Source organism: Labeo rohita, chromosome 2 (genome assembly GCF_022985175.1).
Source record: "Labeo rohita strain BAU-BD-2019 chromosome 2, IGBB_LRoh.1.0, whole genome shotgun sequence".
Taxonomy (NCBI): domain Eukaryota; kingdom Metazoa; phylum Chordata; class Actinopteri; order Cypriniformes; family Cyprinidae; genus Labeo; species Labeo rohita.
Window position 1 is genome coordinate 39292347 of NC_066870.1, and position 17359 is coordinate 39309705.

The window sequence follows — 17359 nt, forward strand, 5'->3', positions numbered from 1 at the left end:
TGTATTTATTATAATTTGTATAGAATTTATATTATACATATATATATTTGTACATAATCACAATTAATCATTTGACATCCCTAATATATATAGAGAGAGAGAGAAAATTTTTTTTTTTTTTGTTTTTTGTTTTTGTTTTTTTTTTTGCGGTGTTAGTTCATATTAGCTCAGATCCATTAAATAATATTAACAGGTTTATTTGATTATTTTTTTTTATTATTATTAAAAATCATTATTATTTTACTTGTGTTAATAAATGCCTTACAGTAAAGTGTTACACAAAACGTTATTACATAACACAAGGCTTCAGTCAAAGACATGTTTTAAGTTGAAGTTCAACAGTGTGAAAACTGGGACTAATAAAAGGATTCAGTGAGTCGACTCTCGTGTGACTTTAAAAGATGTGCTATATAAAGCATCATATGAATCATATGAACTGCTCTTGTGATGCTTTATTGTCAGACGATGATCACTGTAACACGCTAAAGTTTAAACATCCCATGTAAACCAGTCCGAAGTCCCGATCCCAATAATGATTCGCGAACCATCATTTCAGATCAAGACTCGTAGCGCGGATCGCGAATCATTTAATTCGCCGAATGATTCAAGAACCCGCTCCGAAGCCCGATCTGAATCAAATGATTCGCGATACGTGAAGTTCCGATCTAAATCATATGATTCACAGTACGCAAAGTTCCGACCACCCCAAATGATTCTCGAGCCCGCTCCGAACTGGTCTTCAAATGATTCGCAATAGGCGAAGGCCCGATCTGAATCAAATGATTTGCGATTCAATTGGAGCGCTTCGAAACAGTGAATTATTTTTATTTTTTTATTATAAGCGTTGTTGAACTTAAAAAAAATTAATAGTTCTTTTAATTCGATCTGGTTTTTGCTAGTGAATCGCTTGACATGAAAAGAAGTCACGAATTTGAACCAATCAGAGCGGTTCCAGCTTAAATGACTCACTCAATTGATTCGGTTCATCTGTTCCACTTTTCAGCCATATTTATGTTTATGAAATTGACTGAAATAGACAAAAAAAGTATGATGTTTTTTTTGATTGCGTGAAAATATATGTGCTTATTAAAAAGTTAAACACAAATGGTCTTTCAATAATTCAAGCACTTTTTTAGTTTTTTGATGTTTAATTGCTATTTTCAAGGGATTTCCAGGCCTTACATTTCACCGTTTCTTGTATGAGCCCCCTAAAACATTTTTAAAAAAAAAAAACTTTACTCATATTTTTGTTCGCTGTGTTACAGTATAAAGAATCAGTGAGAGTTTAATGAGAGTTTGTTCAGTCCAGAACTGGAGCAGCGTGTGAAACACTGATCACAACAGCTGCTGACAGATTGATAAATGTCATCTTCACCAATAGATTCACAGATACACTGGTCTTAGAAGGAGTCGTACATGACTAGAGACACGAGTGTTTGGTTATTAAAGTAGAAAAGATTAGATCAAAAATATCATCTAATGATTCTCATTCCTCATGTGGACACAAATCTGATGTGACACATTAAGAAGCTTCTATTTACACGATTTTGAGACGAATCGTGCGTTTGATGAGGGACACAACCAGCATCTGCAGTGCTGGAGATCCAGGAACACAAGCAGAACCAGTGAATACGGCTCAGATGACAAATGTGTGAGTAAATGTTCTTCTGTAACAAGATCTGATCAAAGTGTTTTCTGTTTCTGAGGTTTGGCTCTTCCACAGACGTCACGGACACGCATCAGCTTCAGAACATGACTTCATTAACCTTATATTTGATCTTTGACCTTTCATCATAAACAAATGATGTTTGATAAAGTTCGGGAGGAGCACGATCAGATAATCAACTAATTTGGCTCAGGTGCAACTCGTCTAGGTAATCATCCAATCTAGCAGAAGTCATATATATGCACGCAGCCGTCTTACCTCTGTCATTCGACTGTTTTTTCGGCATCCCCCCTCCACCCCAACTCCTCACTCTTGATCTATCCTCATCCCACACTTGGGATGGGGGGAGTTCTCTGGGTTCGGGCCATGGTCCGGGCTCGGAGCCCTTCCCCCAGAACAGCACGCCAAAATATGCTTACTGTTTACTCAACCAGATTAGATGTGAGGGTGAACTCGTGAAACTGCTGTGACACTCGATCTGCTCCAAGCCTTCTGTCGTCTGATTGATCTTTAGAGTTTTTAGTGTAATTGTACAATTGTCCTCATTCTGCTGGTGCTTCACGTGTGTTTGCTGTCAAATCTTGACTGATTTTTATCAAGTAAACATCAGAATGACTGTAGTCATAATATTTCCAGATGAACACTTACCGGACTGAAGCAGCTTGGCTTTACTTGATTCTCCATCAATCATTTTTTAGTCTCAAATCTGATGATCAGGATCTTTTGAGGAACATTTGTTTCCAGTAGCTTTATTTTCACTGTTCCTCACTGGAGAAATGATCTTCACAAGCCTCCAAAGCATCTCACATCTTTTGAGGAACGTTTATTTGTTCGTCTCTCAGTCATCATTGCATTGCATTACATTATATGTTTGGATCATTTCAATCTCAGCACCAAATTGCATATTTTTGGTTTGTTTTAGCTGTTTTTTTCCTCCATGTTCTCACTATGTCTATATGAGTTTGTGCATTCAGTCAATAGTTAATTTCGCCACGTGTTTCCCTTGGATTTTCATTCAGAGATGCAGAAAGCACTGAATGGGTTTTTATTATATTGTTTTGTTATGTTATACACAGCTGTATTAGTGTTTTATGACTGGTGCTGAAGCAGTAAAGCAGCACTAGAGGGAGACACACATACTGAAGGCTTGTGTTCATTAAGCAAAAACTTTTATTCAAAGTGACTTACGAATGAGAAATGCAAGCATTCTTGTTTTCTTTTTATGTCAGTTAGTTACTGCTCTCCTTAGTTAGTAGTGCTCACAATTGTTTAGTGGCTCTTAATTGTTTGATTATTTAATGAGTTGTGTTGGAACGAAGGAGGTCATTTTCAGTACTTCGGTTCATCTTGAGGGTCCAGACGTTTGCATGTCACAACATTAATGGTTTTGCTTTTGTTTTGTTTTTCTTCTGATTCTTCATTAGGTCCAAATTCTTCAGCGTTGCTAGTTAACACATGGGTTAGTGAGTTTAAATCCAGAGCTTCATTAGTCAAGGGACGTTAGTTTGGTCACAAACACACATTAAATCACTGATTGCTGCATCATTAACGAGGATTACAAAGAAATTCACAGAGAAGCCGTCGGCGCTCGTGGAGATTCTGCTGTTTGATTTGTGTTTGTGCTCATTAAGACGGACTGTAATGAGGGAAGCGAGTGTGAGTTTGTAATCAGAGCTTGAGTTTGACATTCCACAGGGTTAACACTAGTTAAATATAACCCACAGCCTCGGCCGAGCCAAAACGGGCCCTGACGGCCCACAGCGGCTGTGATGACACGACTCAAGAGCACTCGTCTCACTCAAGTGTCTGAAAATATATGTATGTAGATCTCTGATTTGAATTCAGTATAGTTTATTGTTCCGCTTTTGGGACGTTTGTCTTAGACTTCATATGACACTTAGGAAAGGACAAAAGTTTCCTCATTCTAAACTTTCTAACTTTGTTTTTACTCAAAATATAACATTACTTTAATGTTATGTCAACATTTATGTAACTTAAAAGTTAAAAACATTCCCTGTTTGATGGAATATTGCTCATCTTATCATTTAAAGTCAAGTCATGTTTGTTTATAAAGTGCTTAATACAACACAGATTGTTCCAAAAACAGTTTCGTATTAATACATTGTGACCCTGGACCACAAAACCAGTCAAAAGGGTACATTTTTTGAAATTGACATTTATACATCATCTGAAAGCTGAATAAATAAGCTTTTTTCCACTGACGTGTGGTTTGTTAGGATAGGACAATATTTGTCTGAGCTACAACTATTTGAAAATCTGGAATCTGAGGGTGCAAAAAAATCAAAATACTAAGAAAATCACCTTTAAAATTGTGCAATTTAAGCTCTTAGCAATGGACATTACTAATCAAAAATTAAGTTTTGATATATTTATGGTAGGAAATGTACAAAATATCTTCATGAAACATGATCTTTACTTAATATCCTAATGATTTTTGACATTAAATAAAATTATTTGATCATTTTGACCCAAACAATGTATTGTTGGCTATTGCTACAAAATAAAATCGTGCTACTTATGACTGGTTTTGTGCTTTCACAACTTTAATCTAATGTTCATTTTAAATAAATTGTAAAGCAGTAGAGGACAACAGTGTCAGTACTCATATGGCAAATGATTATTATTTGTGGGCATTTTTCGTATATTTTTGAAATTATATTTTGAAAATATAAATAGATTTTAATAAATATACAGGCCTTCTCTAAGATTGCAAAAGTATTTTCTTGCACCTAAAACAGATTTTGAAATATATTTTAGTATATGAAGGTTGAAAATATATTTTCGATTTCAAAAATATACTTCATTGAGCTGCACTGTTTACAACATAGCATATATATTTGAAATATATACTTTTCAGGAAAAAAAAAGATTAAAAATACGATTATTCATACGCCATACATTTAATACAATTACGGTTGCTACAATTAATCAAAGTGTTTACATGTAATCATAATCAGTGTTGGAAACACATTACAAGTAACAGGAGTTATGTAATCAGATTACTTTTTCAAGTTACTTTTTCAAGTAAATCAGGAGTAAGACGTTACTTTAGTTCGAGAATAAATGTGAACATGCATTAATTCATCTCTCTCACACATACACACACAAAAAAAAACTCAGTATTCATCAAAATGAATAAAAACAGTGAAATGCAGCTCAGAATATGATGCAAACCTGCAATAATTAAATGTTAAATAATACAAATATCCTTCATGTATTTAATCCCATTTTATTAACCATCGCTCGAACAGACTTCGGTAATATTACATGTATTACATACATAATTTAAATATTAAATTTGATATAAATTCAGCGTGGGAAGTTCGTATTTTCTCTGCGCGCGCCCGATGCGAGAAGAGCGCCGCTGGAGGCCGGCGGGCGCGTTCACGGTTCTGCGCACGCGCGGTGGATCGAGGGGAGGGAGGTAAACAAGATGGCGGCAGCCTTGAAGCAGCAGCAGCTGTGAAGAACAGATGCGAGAAAATAAACGAACGAAGAGTAGAACAGCAGCAGAAAGGCGAGTTTCCGTCCGCCATCGAGTCGTGCTGATGATCGCAGCCTCAGGTCGGTGAGTTTGACGAGCTTTTTCTCTGTCAGCGATGAGTGTTAGCCGCCGCTAACCGCTGCCGATCAAACACGCTCATTTCCATCGACACAAACAGCCGTTTAGCGCTCAAACTCCCTCTCACACACCTCAAATCACATATGTGAACTTCTGACGATGTTTGTGGGTTTGTGTCGAGCTGCGGGCTTTGATCGATTATCCGCGTTACGTGATCAGATGATCGGATCGATCATCAAACATCTCACTTTACTGTCCGGTGTTTTATTCTCTTCGTTTCACCTCATCTGAGGGATTTTAGTGCTGTCCGAGTCTGGATTGTGTGTTTATCTCTCTCTGGTTTAATATTATCACCTGATCAAAACAGTACTGTGCCATCAGACGGTAATACTGTGGTATTTTATGGTTATCACGGTCAAATGTCATTGTTTACATGGGACTTCGACAGATGCTATGGTAGTTTATAAAGTTGTTAGTGTAATGTAAAGTAATTCATAAGTTTGTCAGAGGATGTGCTTTAAAAATGGACAGTTCTTTCAGTATTTATAGAATCAAGGCTGTATGATCAGATTTGTATTCCCTCACACTCATCCAACCAAAGTTTGACATGATTGGTGATCAATTTTAACAGATCACCCGTTCATATGAATGAATGTCATTACATTAGTTTGCTAAATGTCAAAGCAGGAGTCGTTTACTGTAAATCTGACCGACAGACTGAAGTTTTTTGGGTTTGAGCTGCTCCATCAGTAGATGTAGTGTGTGATGAAGACAGACTGTGTTTTGTGTTAGTTTGTGAGTATTAGATGATTAATGTCATTTAATGTCAGGTTGACAGATGTCAATTTTTAGATGTTGTGTGTCCAAAATTACAACATTTCTGAAGCAAAATGATACGTTTGACATACGTTTTGATCCAGATCCTGTGACCATTACATTTGGAGTTTCTTAAGATTATCTGAGACTTAAACTGGCTCATGAAGAATAAATAAATATTATTAAAAAAGAAATATTAAAGAACAAAACCTAGTTTAGAGCTGCAAAAGAATTAGTCGCTATTAATTGGTTTAAAATAAAAGTTTATGTTTACATACTATATGTGTGTGCTGTGTGTATTTATTATGTATATATATAAATACACACATACATGTATATATTAAGGAAAATGTTACATTTATATGTAAAATATTTATATTTGCATATACAAGTGTTTACATACAAATATATTTGTATATAAAATATATGTGTGTGTGTGTGTGTATTTACATGTGCCTAATAAACAGACACAGGGCACACACATAGTATGTAAACATAAACTTTTTATTTTGAATCAATTAATCGTGAATCTGGTTTGCTTTTGTATCTTTTCTTCAAACTTGTGATTAATATTTAAATTATTATAATTACAATTTTATTTATGTGTTTGAATTATGTGATTAATTAAATTACGTATTTAATTCATGTTTTAAAGTGGGTTTTTTTGCTTCTATGATTGGATAGCGCAGTCGGGTTGAGTTTTTGGGTGTTTTTTATTTTTATTTTGAATTTGCTTGTTTTTTTATTTATATATTTACTTTTTTCTTTATTTATTAACTTTAATCTTTCTTTGCAGTTATTTTTACTTTTATGTGGGTGTGTTTAATGCATTTTTGTTATAGTGTAGTAGTTTTATGTGCTTGCATTTAAAGTGTAGTTATTCCCAAAAAAAAACAGAAAGAAAATCATGATGTTAATGTTTAAAATATCAAATTATCTTCATGCCTTATAAATGCGTTTATCAGCGCTGAATGATGCATTTGTGTTTATGTAAACAATTAAGCTGTTGAGATTTTTTTTTATGTAAGGAATATATCACTTTATGTGAGTGTACTGAATGTGTGAGGATGAAGTTTGAGGTACGTCACTGGGTGATATATTTTGCAATGATCTAATAGCTGCATAATAGCTTACATCCACTACAAATCACCAAAACGCCATCTGATTCACACACAGTTAGAGACTTCATGATGAAGAGAAGAGGAAAGATCCTGCGGCGTTTTATATGACACATGAGTGGATGTATGAAAATAATGAGGCCTGTTTTGCCACTTCATAAGCAGATTGATGGTGAGGCTGTTTGATTAATCTTGCTGCTTATTTCTCGTAGGTATTTTGGATCTTGGTCATGGATTTCCCGTAATGCTGAAGTGAAATCGCTAATCCTCACCAAAGAGAGCGTTCACGTGCTTCTGGAAAGGATGCGAGGTTTCCCAGCGGCCCGACGCTGACCTGCGCTTTTTCTGAGACTGAAGTTTTGATTTAGGGTGTTTCTGCAAAGATGTCCAGAGCTCCAGCGATTCCCAGCGTCGGCTAATAAAGCCTCGGGACTACAACCTAACAGCACCAGCAGTTATCAAAGACTTGTTAGACGCGGTTTGTTTTAGGTTATCCTTTGGATCTGTTCGTTTCACCCTCCGGTTCACCGAGCCGCCGTCGCGCGATGCTCCTGCTGCGGTTTAACAGGCGTTTATCAATTGTGATGTTGTTCTACTGACCGATCTCCCCAATCTGAACTGCTCCTCCGTTGCTTCGGAATACCGATATTCCCGTCGAGCGATCGGGAAAGAGCGCGGGACCGGCGGAAGGAGAGCGAGAGGCCCGGGAAGATGAGCGTAGGTGGCGAACTCCAGCATCTGGACTACCTGACGGAGAACGAGCTCATGGGGATGGACACCTTCATCCACCGCATCGACTCCACCGAGGTCATCTACCAGCCCCGACGCAAGCGCGCCAAGCTGATCGGGAAGTACCTGATGGGCGATCTGCTCGGGGAGGGGTCGTACGGGAAGGTCAAGGAGATGTTGGACTCGGAGACTCTGTGTCGCAGAGCCGTTAAGATCCTGAAGAAGAAGAAGCTGAGGAGAATTCCCAACGGAGAGGCCAATGTGAAAAAGTAAGAGCTGCTTGCTTCCTTTGAATTTTAACATCAGCCTGGCATCAAAATAAACCTACTTTTTATCTGTAATAATAGATAAATACATATAAGATGCGCACAGTCTCATTTTGAGCTGGAGTCAAAAAAAAAAAGTGTAAAATGTCAGTTTTGGTCGTATTCGAGATTCTGGGAGCGTGCGATCTTCCTATAAAGCACATTATTGCAAAATATGTCTTGGTAAGATTCACACAAACATTAACTTTTATGTCTTACATAAACATCTGTTGTTTAACATTATATTAGATCCATGCACTACAGTAGGTCTTAATATAGATTTGTCTCAATGTTAATTAGACATTTAAAGAAAAGCTGGAATCATTCGCTGCTCTTGATTATTTACGTCTTTGTTCTTATATTTAATAAGAAAGACAAAATAAAAAATAGCTATATTGTGAGTAATAATATAGTAAATATTATTAAGAAAAGAATTGGAGGAAAATATGCAACGTTGCTTGTTGATTTTGCTTTGGAATCTTTAGAAAATTTCAAACGGTTGTAGCTCAGTCATTTTTGTTTTTTAAAGTAAAAAAAAAAAGGAACAAATTTTTGAAATGTATTTTGCCAGCATGGGTCACAATTACGTAATTTTTTATGGGATCTTTTTATTTATAAACATTTTATTTATAGTTAATTTTTATTTTTTATTTACAAAATTTAAATTTTATTTATGAATCTTTATTTATAAAAATTATGAAAATATAAAAAATGTATTAATTTATTTGTAAAATATTTTATGTATCAAAATGAATGTTTATGTATTTTTTATTTATAAAAAGATTTAATTTGAGAAAATAGAAATTTAGTATTTTTATTTAAAGGAATGTTATTTTTTTAATTATTTAAAAAAAAATCAATTATTTGTAATTATTTTTTATTTTTATAAATGTTTATTTACTATATAAATACTATTTATAACTATTTTTATATTAGAAATTAATTATATTAAAATTATTAGAATTATTTTTTAACATTCTGTTTTAATATTTAATTATACAACAATTTTTTTTTTATATTTTATTTAAATAATATTTTAATGTTTAGATATTTATCTGTTTTCTAATGATGTAGAAATAAATGTTTGTTTATCTAAATATAAGCATTCCTTTTCTGCTGGTTAATGTAAACATTAAGCAATAGTCAGCCATTGAGCGATTGTAGTGCAGCATTTTCAGTTTTCTCAACAGATAAACCACTCATTTATAGCTGGTTAACCAGAGAAAGTCCTGCTACAGTTGTTTTGTTCTTCCTCACTGAACGTCTGTTTCGCTCATAAATATCACGTCACACGACGGAAGTGAAATGGCTTGTGGATGTTCATGTTGACTTTAACTTCACTTTAGAAATGCCTCTCATCTTCTGTGTTTTCTGACACTCGTCATGTTCGTTCTGCGCTGTGAAATATCATCTTCATCTCCTCTTCTTGCCGTTTAATCACACAGAGCAGTTAAATTAATTAAAATAATGTGCAGTGAGGCCGCGGGCTTCTGCTTTAAATAGACGAGAGCTTTTGGACCGGCTTCAAAACCCTCGCGTGCCAGGACACGTGTGTTTGGTCTTCTGCTTGTCTTGGTTGAATCTCTGTTAGAAGATTAGTCCACGTGTGTCGAAACCGGTGATAAACTACGTAGACGGCACCCTTATAAGGCAGCGTCCTCCTCGCTCCAGTGAACGTGCGTTTATTACATTTATTCACCGCTATAGAAGTTTACAGACTGTGACGACTTCTGCTTCTGAGAGCCACAGGGATGTGAAAAGAGTCCGTTGTCTTCTCTGTGCAGAATACATGTGATGCTGCCTTAGAAGAAGGTGCTTAGAAAGAAACGTAAGCTTGTGACGTCTTCACAGGACGCTCACTACAGAGTCATTATGATCACAGGCTGTTTTCTAGTGAATCACACATCACAGCTCATGTTAATGTGTTGCGTGGATCCGAATTGAAATCTACAGACGCGCAGATCAACTGCAGTAAAAGAAACACTTAAGTGTGCATTTTTAATCAGCTGACCACTGCATGTGATGTTTCACCTAAAGCAGCAATATTATAATAATCCAGGTTGTGTCTCATTTATTGAGCTTTACTGGAGTGACACATTGCCAGCTGTAGTTTTAGATGAATTGTGACGTGTCGTGCCGGATCGCTGAATTTCATGCTGCTGATTGAAGCGATCGCTGTGTGTTCGTGTCCTTATACGGCTGCTGCGCTCTCGTCGCGTGTTCATTGACAGCAGGTCTGGACCGGCAGCCGCACGCGCAGCAGGACGAGCGTTACGTAACGCGTGCGCCGTTCCCATGGTCACGCCGGAGCGATGCCAGAGCCCGAGCGGGGAACGAGGTCAGTGGAGTACAGGAAACAGGAAGTGCTCGAGAGGAGCACAGGTGACATTGAGCGTCAGAGAACGAAGCTCTGTTTGGATACTAGTGAGGGCTCTAGTGTGCTCGGTGTGAGATGAGAGGCCCGTCGCACTGTTGTTGTTGTTGTTTTGGCCAGACCGTAAGGCAGCATTGTATTCGAATGCTTGGAAGAAGGGAATCCCAGAATGCATGTCACATTAAAGAATGAAATATCTGGTAACACTTTACAATAAGGTTCATTTGCTAATTGCCATAGTTAACATGATCTAACAATAAAAAATAGCATTTCTCAGTTGTAGTTAATGTTAATTGTAGTATTTGCTAATACATTATTAAAATCAATAGTTGCACCTGTCAATGCAGTAGTCAACATTTGAAGTGGATCCAAAAAGTTGTCCTAAGACCAGAACGGGTGTTGTTTTGGTTTTAGGACAACTTGAAATGTTTTGATCCACATCAAATGTTGACTAATGCATTATTTAATGAACCTGAGCTCATATGAAGTAACAATGAACAGTTGTATTTTTATTAACTACTGTTAACAAGGATTAATAAATATTGTACTAAACGTATTGCAAATGGTTAATTTATAAACTAATGTTAACTTATGGGACCATATTGATGGACACGTCAAATGAGATATTGATAATATGATAAGTTCAGGAAAAACATTGATTGGAAGAATTGTTTCATTACTGTATTCGAGATACTATTTTAGTTTTTATTTACACTGCCCTCCAAAAGTTTGGAAACGCCCTAGAAAAGTGGGGTTTTGGACAATATTGGCATGAATCCTTTTTAATTTGTGATCATTTTGCACTGATAAGGGACAATTATTATTATTGCTGCTCTTCAGTGATAATGTCAACTTACTTTAATGTATTTGCACCCAAAAATGATAAGGATTTATGCTGATATCGTCCAAAACCACACTTTGCCAGGGGTGTTTCCAAACTTTTGGAGGGCAGTGTATGTTTTGAACCCATTTATTGTAATATTTATTTTTTATTTTTTTATTTTTGTAGTTGTAGTAATTTAGTGTCGTTGACACCTTCAACATTTCTCACGTTATCACAGTATGTTCACGATAGTTTAGAAAATAGTAATAAAATATGACAAGAACTCAGAGTTAAACTCCTTACTGATGGACACGTCAAATGAGATATTGATAAAATGATCAATTCTGGAAAAATATTGTTTCTTTACTATATTTGAAATACTATTTTAGTTTTTATTTAGATTTTGAATCCATTTATATTTTTAATGTATTTATTTGTATAAGTTTTAAAGTTTTAGTAATTTAGTGTTGTTTTTATGTGTACAGTCAAACCAAAATGTATTCAGACACCTTCAACATTTCTCACATTATCTCAGTACTTTATTTTGCTGTAGTGTCCTGCATCCTCTAGAAAAAAAAAAAAAAAGTAAAAAATGCATTAGCAATATTTTTATTTATAAAAAAATAAAAATGTTTTATTTTATTCTTAGATAATAATATTTATTTTATAACTAAATCACATAAATGTGACCCTGGAGCACAAAACCAGTCGTAAGTATCACAGGTGTATTTGTAGCAATAGCCAAAAATAAATTGTATGGGTCAAAATGATTGATTTTTCTTTTATGATAAAACATTATTAGGAAATTATGTAAAGATCATGTTCCATGAAGATATTTGTTAAATTTCTTACTGTAAATATATCAAAACTTAATTTTTGATGAGTAAAATGCATTGCTAAGAACTTTTCGTTGTTTCATTTGTTTTATGATTTATAAATCTCACCTTCAAAAATTGACCCTTATGTGTCCACTGGTTTTGTGGACCAGGGTCGCACATGATTAATAAAATAAAATATAAAGTATTTTTGATGGTTTTAGTTTCAGTTTTAGTTAACTGTAATGATCCTAATTAGAAGTCTGTCTAACTGAAAAATCATTTATCATCAATTATTGTTTTCATGCTCACTCTTTCACTTCCATATATTACAGACGGACTGTAAGTAAAATAAACTCAGAGAAATCCTACATCATATTTGTTGACTTCTGAACACACAGAAGTGTGTGTGTGTGTGTTAGTGATGCGGTCAGTCAGATAAACTCGGCGGCACATGCGCGTGCACTAGTGTGTGTTTGCATCAGCCTGCAGCTATTTTGGTCGTGTGGAAACGCGGCCCGTCTCTGTTCTCAGAGCTCTGCTGATTACTACACATCTCTCTCACGCTTTTCAACTCATGTTTATTTGAATAATTTCAGGATTTCTCTTGAATGTTCACTATGCAAATGTTTGTGTCAGTCTGTTGTCACACAACCTCCTAAAACCTTAAACAAGCGGTGATCAGTTAGACATTTAGTATTTTTATCTCAAAAATGTGATAGAACGTTCGCTAGAATGGTGATTGTGTCATAATGACGGACGCACGTTGAATTATCCATCATTTTTTGATTGCTGATATGAACAGATGGGAGGTGTGTGTGTGTGTGTGTGTGTTTAATGGATGTGTGTGTGTTTTGTTGTTCTGCAGGGAGATTCAGCTGCTGAGACGACTACAGCACAAAAACGTCATCCAGCTGGTGGATGTGCTGTACAACGAGGAGAAGCAGAAAATATATCCTTTACACCAGCCGCACTGTGTGTGTGTGTGTGTGTGTGAGTGTGACGCAGAAATGACTAAACATGCGCTACTGCGTCAGCTCAGCATTCAGCCTCTGCTTTACACTCACTGTCTTAAAGGAACAGTTCAACCAAAATAAAAATGTGCTGAAAGTATACTCCCCCTCAGGTCATCCAAGATTAGGATGAGTTTGTTTCTTCAACAGATTTGCAGAAATGTGTCATTCCATCAGTGTCTCACCAATGGATGCTCTGCAGTGAATGGGTGCCGTCAGAATGAGAGTCCAAACAGCTGATAAAAACATCACAATAATCCACAACTAATCCACACCTCTCCAGTCCATCAGTTCACATCTTGAGAAGACAAAAGCTGAAACAAATCCATCAAGATGTTTTAAACTAAAATATGAGTCCATGATCCATAATAATGCATCGAGTGGAAAAAGTCCAAATCTCCTATTTGTTTATAGAGCCCTGTGAATTCCGTTGTATTTTTCCCAAATTTTTTTTTTTTTTTTTTTTCTCAACTCCTTTTTAATAGTAAATTCAATTTTACTAATCAAAAAGCATGTCTAATTAATTAAAATCATGAAACGCGTACAATTTCACATCAATTTAATAAAGGTAAATTTAGGGCCCGATGAAATGTTTTATTTTTTCTCACCGTGTTTTATTGTTATCAAATTCTGTGTTTTAGCATGTCTAATTATTTGAATGCATACTTAATTTATTCAGATTTATTCTTATAATAGCCTTAAGAAAGGTTTTTGTACCCTCAGAAATTCTGTGTTGTGTATTTAAAATGTTCTGGTTATCAAATGAAGGCATAAAACATAAATTTATCTTTTAGTTATTGAAAAGTAAGCAAACTTTTTTTTTTTTGGCACACGAAGGGGAATTTACTATTAAAATTAAAACATGGAAGAAATGTTGTGTGGTTGTACCCTAAAAAATGTTTGTCTCATTTTAGTAGCAGTAGTAATAGTAGTAATATATTTCTGGCACAATGTCTTCAAGTTAAACCGGACTTTTATTTTGACGGGTTGCCGTGTTTACCTTTACATTTCTGTGTATATGACATAATGCTAGTTTTCCTAAAATGGAACGGTCAAATGCTGAAATCACGGCGAGCGTCACGCGCTTCAGTGTGTGTCGTAAACAAAAGCGCTCGTTCATTAAAACACAGACACGCAGAACATGTAGGATTCACATTTAAATGGTATTTTTGTGGCGTAATATTTACAGATACTAGTCCATATTGTGGTTTGATTTAAGTGTAATGATCTGCTTTAGATTAATTCGTTCAAACTTTGACAAATTCCATGACATTCCGCGTTATTCAATAAATTCCGTTTTTTTGGACTGGATTCCGTGATTCCGTCCGGGTTTTCCGCATCGCGGAAATCATAGGACCCTATGTTTAGAGCTGTTTTGGCTCGTAAACAGTGTTTGATCTGCACAGGTTTCTCTCCTGATTCAGACCACGTTTTCACTGTATAAAGCGTTATGGGTTATGGACTCTGATTTTAGCCAAAAGTTGTATTTTAGTAATTTCTCAAGATGTGAACTGATGGACTGGAGTGGTGTGGATTAGTGCGATATTTATCAACTGTTTGGACTCTCATTCTGACGGCACCCATTCACTGCAGAAGGGCCTTGTTCATTGGGCCTGAAATGAAAAATGAATGTCTCAAGGCAGTGTTTCTCTTTTCTTGTAGTTTCTAATCTAATCTAATGTTTAGCTTTTATTTTATTTCAGGTCATAAAAATGTTGTAATAGTTTAGTTGGTGGTGATAACCCTGTTGTGTGTCAGGTCACTAGTTGTAATGCTGAATCAGTGATTGGCTGTGTCTCGTGTGTTTGATCCTTGACTGCTGCTGCACGTATATGGTGATGGAGTATTGTGTCTGTGGAATGCAGGAAATGTTGGACAGCGTTCCAGAGAAGAGATTTCCAGTATTTCAAGCTCACGGGTGAGACGCTCAAACAGAAACGATCAGATAAAACACACACACACACACACACACACACACATCACTGAAAGCCAAAGACTAAGAGACGCCACCACACCTGAGGCTCTGCCGGGTCGTTATCAGCCACTCTCATGGGTCGTAAAATTTCCATCATGGCCTGTTTTTAGCCTCTTAATATTGGGTTTTATTTCCCACAGATGTCATATGTCATTCCATTTGTGTATGTAGATTTATTTATGTTATTTTGGCATCTTGTTTTAACTGAGGTTAATTGGCCTTATGAAGTGTTGGCCTAGTTTGGGCCTGAAATTTGTTTTTTAGACTTTAGTGTGTTAAGAAGACTTAAAATAAATTAAAATGCATTATTGTGTTACTGATAACTAATTCATGTCAGTGTAACTGTTCTGATCTGCTGGTCTTTCTCACCCAGATCACACATTTGTGTCTCTGTTGTTCTTCCCGTGTGTCTCTCAGGTACTTTTGCCAGCTTCTGGATGGTCTTGAATACTTGCACAGCCAGGGAATTGTACACAAAGATATTAAACCAGGGAATTTGCTGCTCACTACAGACGGGGCGTTGAAGATCTCTGACTTGGGTGTAGCGGAGGTGAGACGCCCGTCTGTGTTCTTATCAACATGCTGAGCTCATTTAAATCATTAACCCTGTGAATCCTGATGTGTTAAATCATAGAAAAAAAGCTTATGTTTGTGTACAGAACTACTCAGAAACATCAGTGAACGGATACATCCTTCTGCACAGGTTTTTTTGTTGATCTCTGACCTTTGACCCCCAGGCGCTCCACCCGTTTGCGGAGGACGACACGTGTCGGACGAGTCAGGGGTCGCCGGCGTTCCAGCCACCAGAGATCGCCAATGGCCTGGACACGTTTTCAGGGTTCAAGGTGGACATCTGGTCTGCTGGGGTCACACTGTGAGTTCCTTCAGACACGATTAGCAGCGCAACTTGATGCTGGTGATGAAACACACTGCAGTTTAATGTAAACAGAGATTGCTGAAGCTGCTGGGTGGAGTCAGACTCTGACTCAGGCCAGTGGAGTGCATTAGTACCACCCACTTTTTCAGCGGCTTTGGTTATGGAAGTGTTTTAGGGATTTAAAAAAAAAAAGCTTTGAATAGTGTCACGGGGGCGGAGCAAAGCGACAGACACAGTGGGCGTGACGTCAGGCCTCGGAGAGGCTTTTATTAAACAATAAAACAAAGTGTCCAAAAAAGGGGGAAAAAGTGTCCAAAACAAAAGGGGGATCTGGTGTCCTCGAAGTGACGGGGTTCCGTGAAGGAGGGGTAGTGTTCCAAAAGGGAAGGGTCCAGGTAAGGGGCGGAGTCCGGCGGCCGCACGCGCTCCCCACTCAGGTCCGGGGTGCGAGGGGCGGCGGCTTCTCTAGCGGCATCGTGCTCCTCCACCTACGTGGCGCTTCTGGGGGATATCACGGCCCGGCATCTTGGCCCGTCAGCCGTTACGGGTGCGGTCCTCATCCGAACCCGCGGGGTCCGGCAACTCGTCCTGCGGCGCTGGTTCCCTCTTCACCCCTTCCTGGACCCACGAGGACACCAGCGTGCATGCACGGGAAGAGACCGGTCTCCTGAGGAGAGGCGCGCTCGGCATTTTAACAGCGGCGGTGATGAGGCTTCATTCACATCAGGTGTGCCTCATCACACGCCGCCAGACCTGGATGTTTCGGCGCCCCTCCTCCTCCCACACGCCCACTCCCGTCGGGAGCCTGGTGAAGGGCGGCGATTACCGACGGGGTGCAGCTGACAATAAGGGGGGGAGGCAGTCGACTCGTCACATCCCCCCCCCCAAGCGACATCCCCGTCATCCGGTCGCCGCCCACGCAGGAGTGCTACCTTCCTCAACCAGGCTCCAGCGGTCGGAGTGGGCGGGGATTCCTCTCCGGGCGACTCCCTCTCGCAACGCCACCGGACCGGGGACAGAGAAGCCGGAATTTAGTCGACAGCCTCAACCAACCGCAGGGTAAGTGATATTAAATGAAACAAGTCACTTACCCCTTTAGCGGCTGGGAGGCCGTCACCGTCGTCTCTCCGTCCTCCGGGTCCGAATCTCCATTGACTTCTTTTGCGAGCGAGAGGGGATGACGTCACCAGGTGATTCCCACTGCGCTGCCTAAGCTCCGCCCATGCCCGCATTCTCCACCACTTGTCACGGGGGCGGAGCAAAGC

At 37.8% G+C, this 17359-nt stretch overlaps 1 protein-coding gene across 3 annotated transcripts in view; it reads left to right on the plus strand.

Moving 5' to 3' along the window:
- Positions 1-5086: 5086 nt before the first annotated feature.
- Positions 5087-17359, plus strand: part of stk11 (serine/threonine kinase 11) — a 55747-nt gene continuing 43474 nt past the window's right edge. For 2 of the 3 annotated variants that reach the window (XM_051123996.1, XM_051123978.1), the window contains exons 1-6: positions 5087-5255; positions 7396-8181; positions 13098-13181; positions 15071-15160; positions 15635-15767; positions 15955-16091. In XM_051123996.1, coding sequence (XP_050979953.1) covers positions 7895-8181; positions 13098-13181; positions 15071-15160; positions 15635-15767; positions 15955-16091 — 731 coding nt within the window. In that variant the 5' untranslated portion in view covers positions 5087-5255; positions 7396-7894. The remainder of the gene's footprint in view (positions 5256-7395; positions 8182-13097; positions 13182-15070; positions 15161-15634; positions 15768-15954; positions 16092-17359) is intronic. The other variant, XM_051123987.1, reaches the window with a different exon arrangement.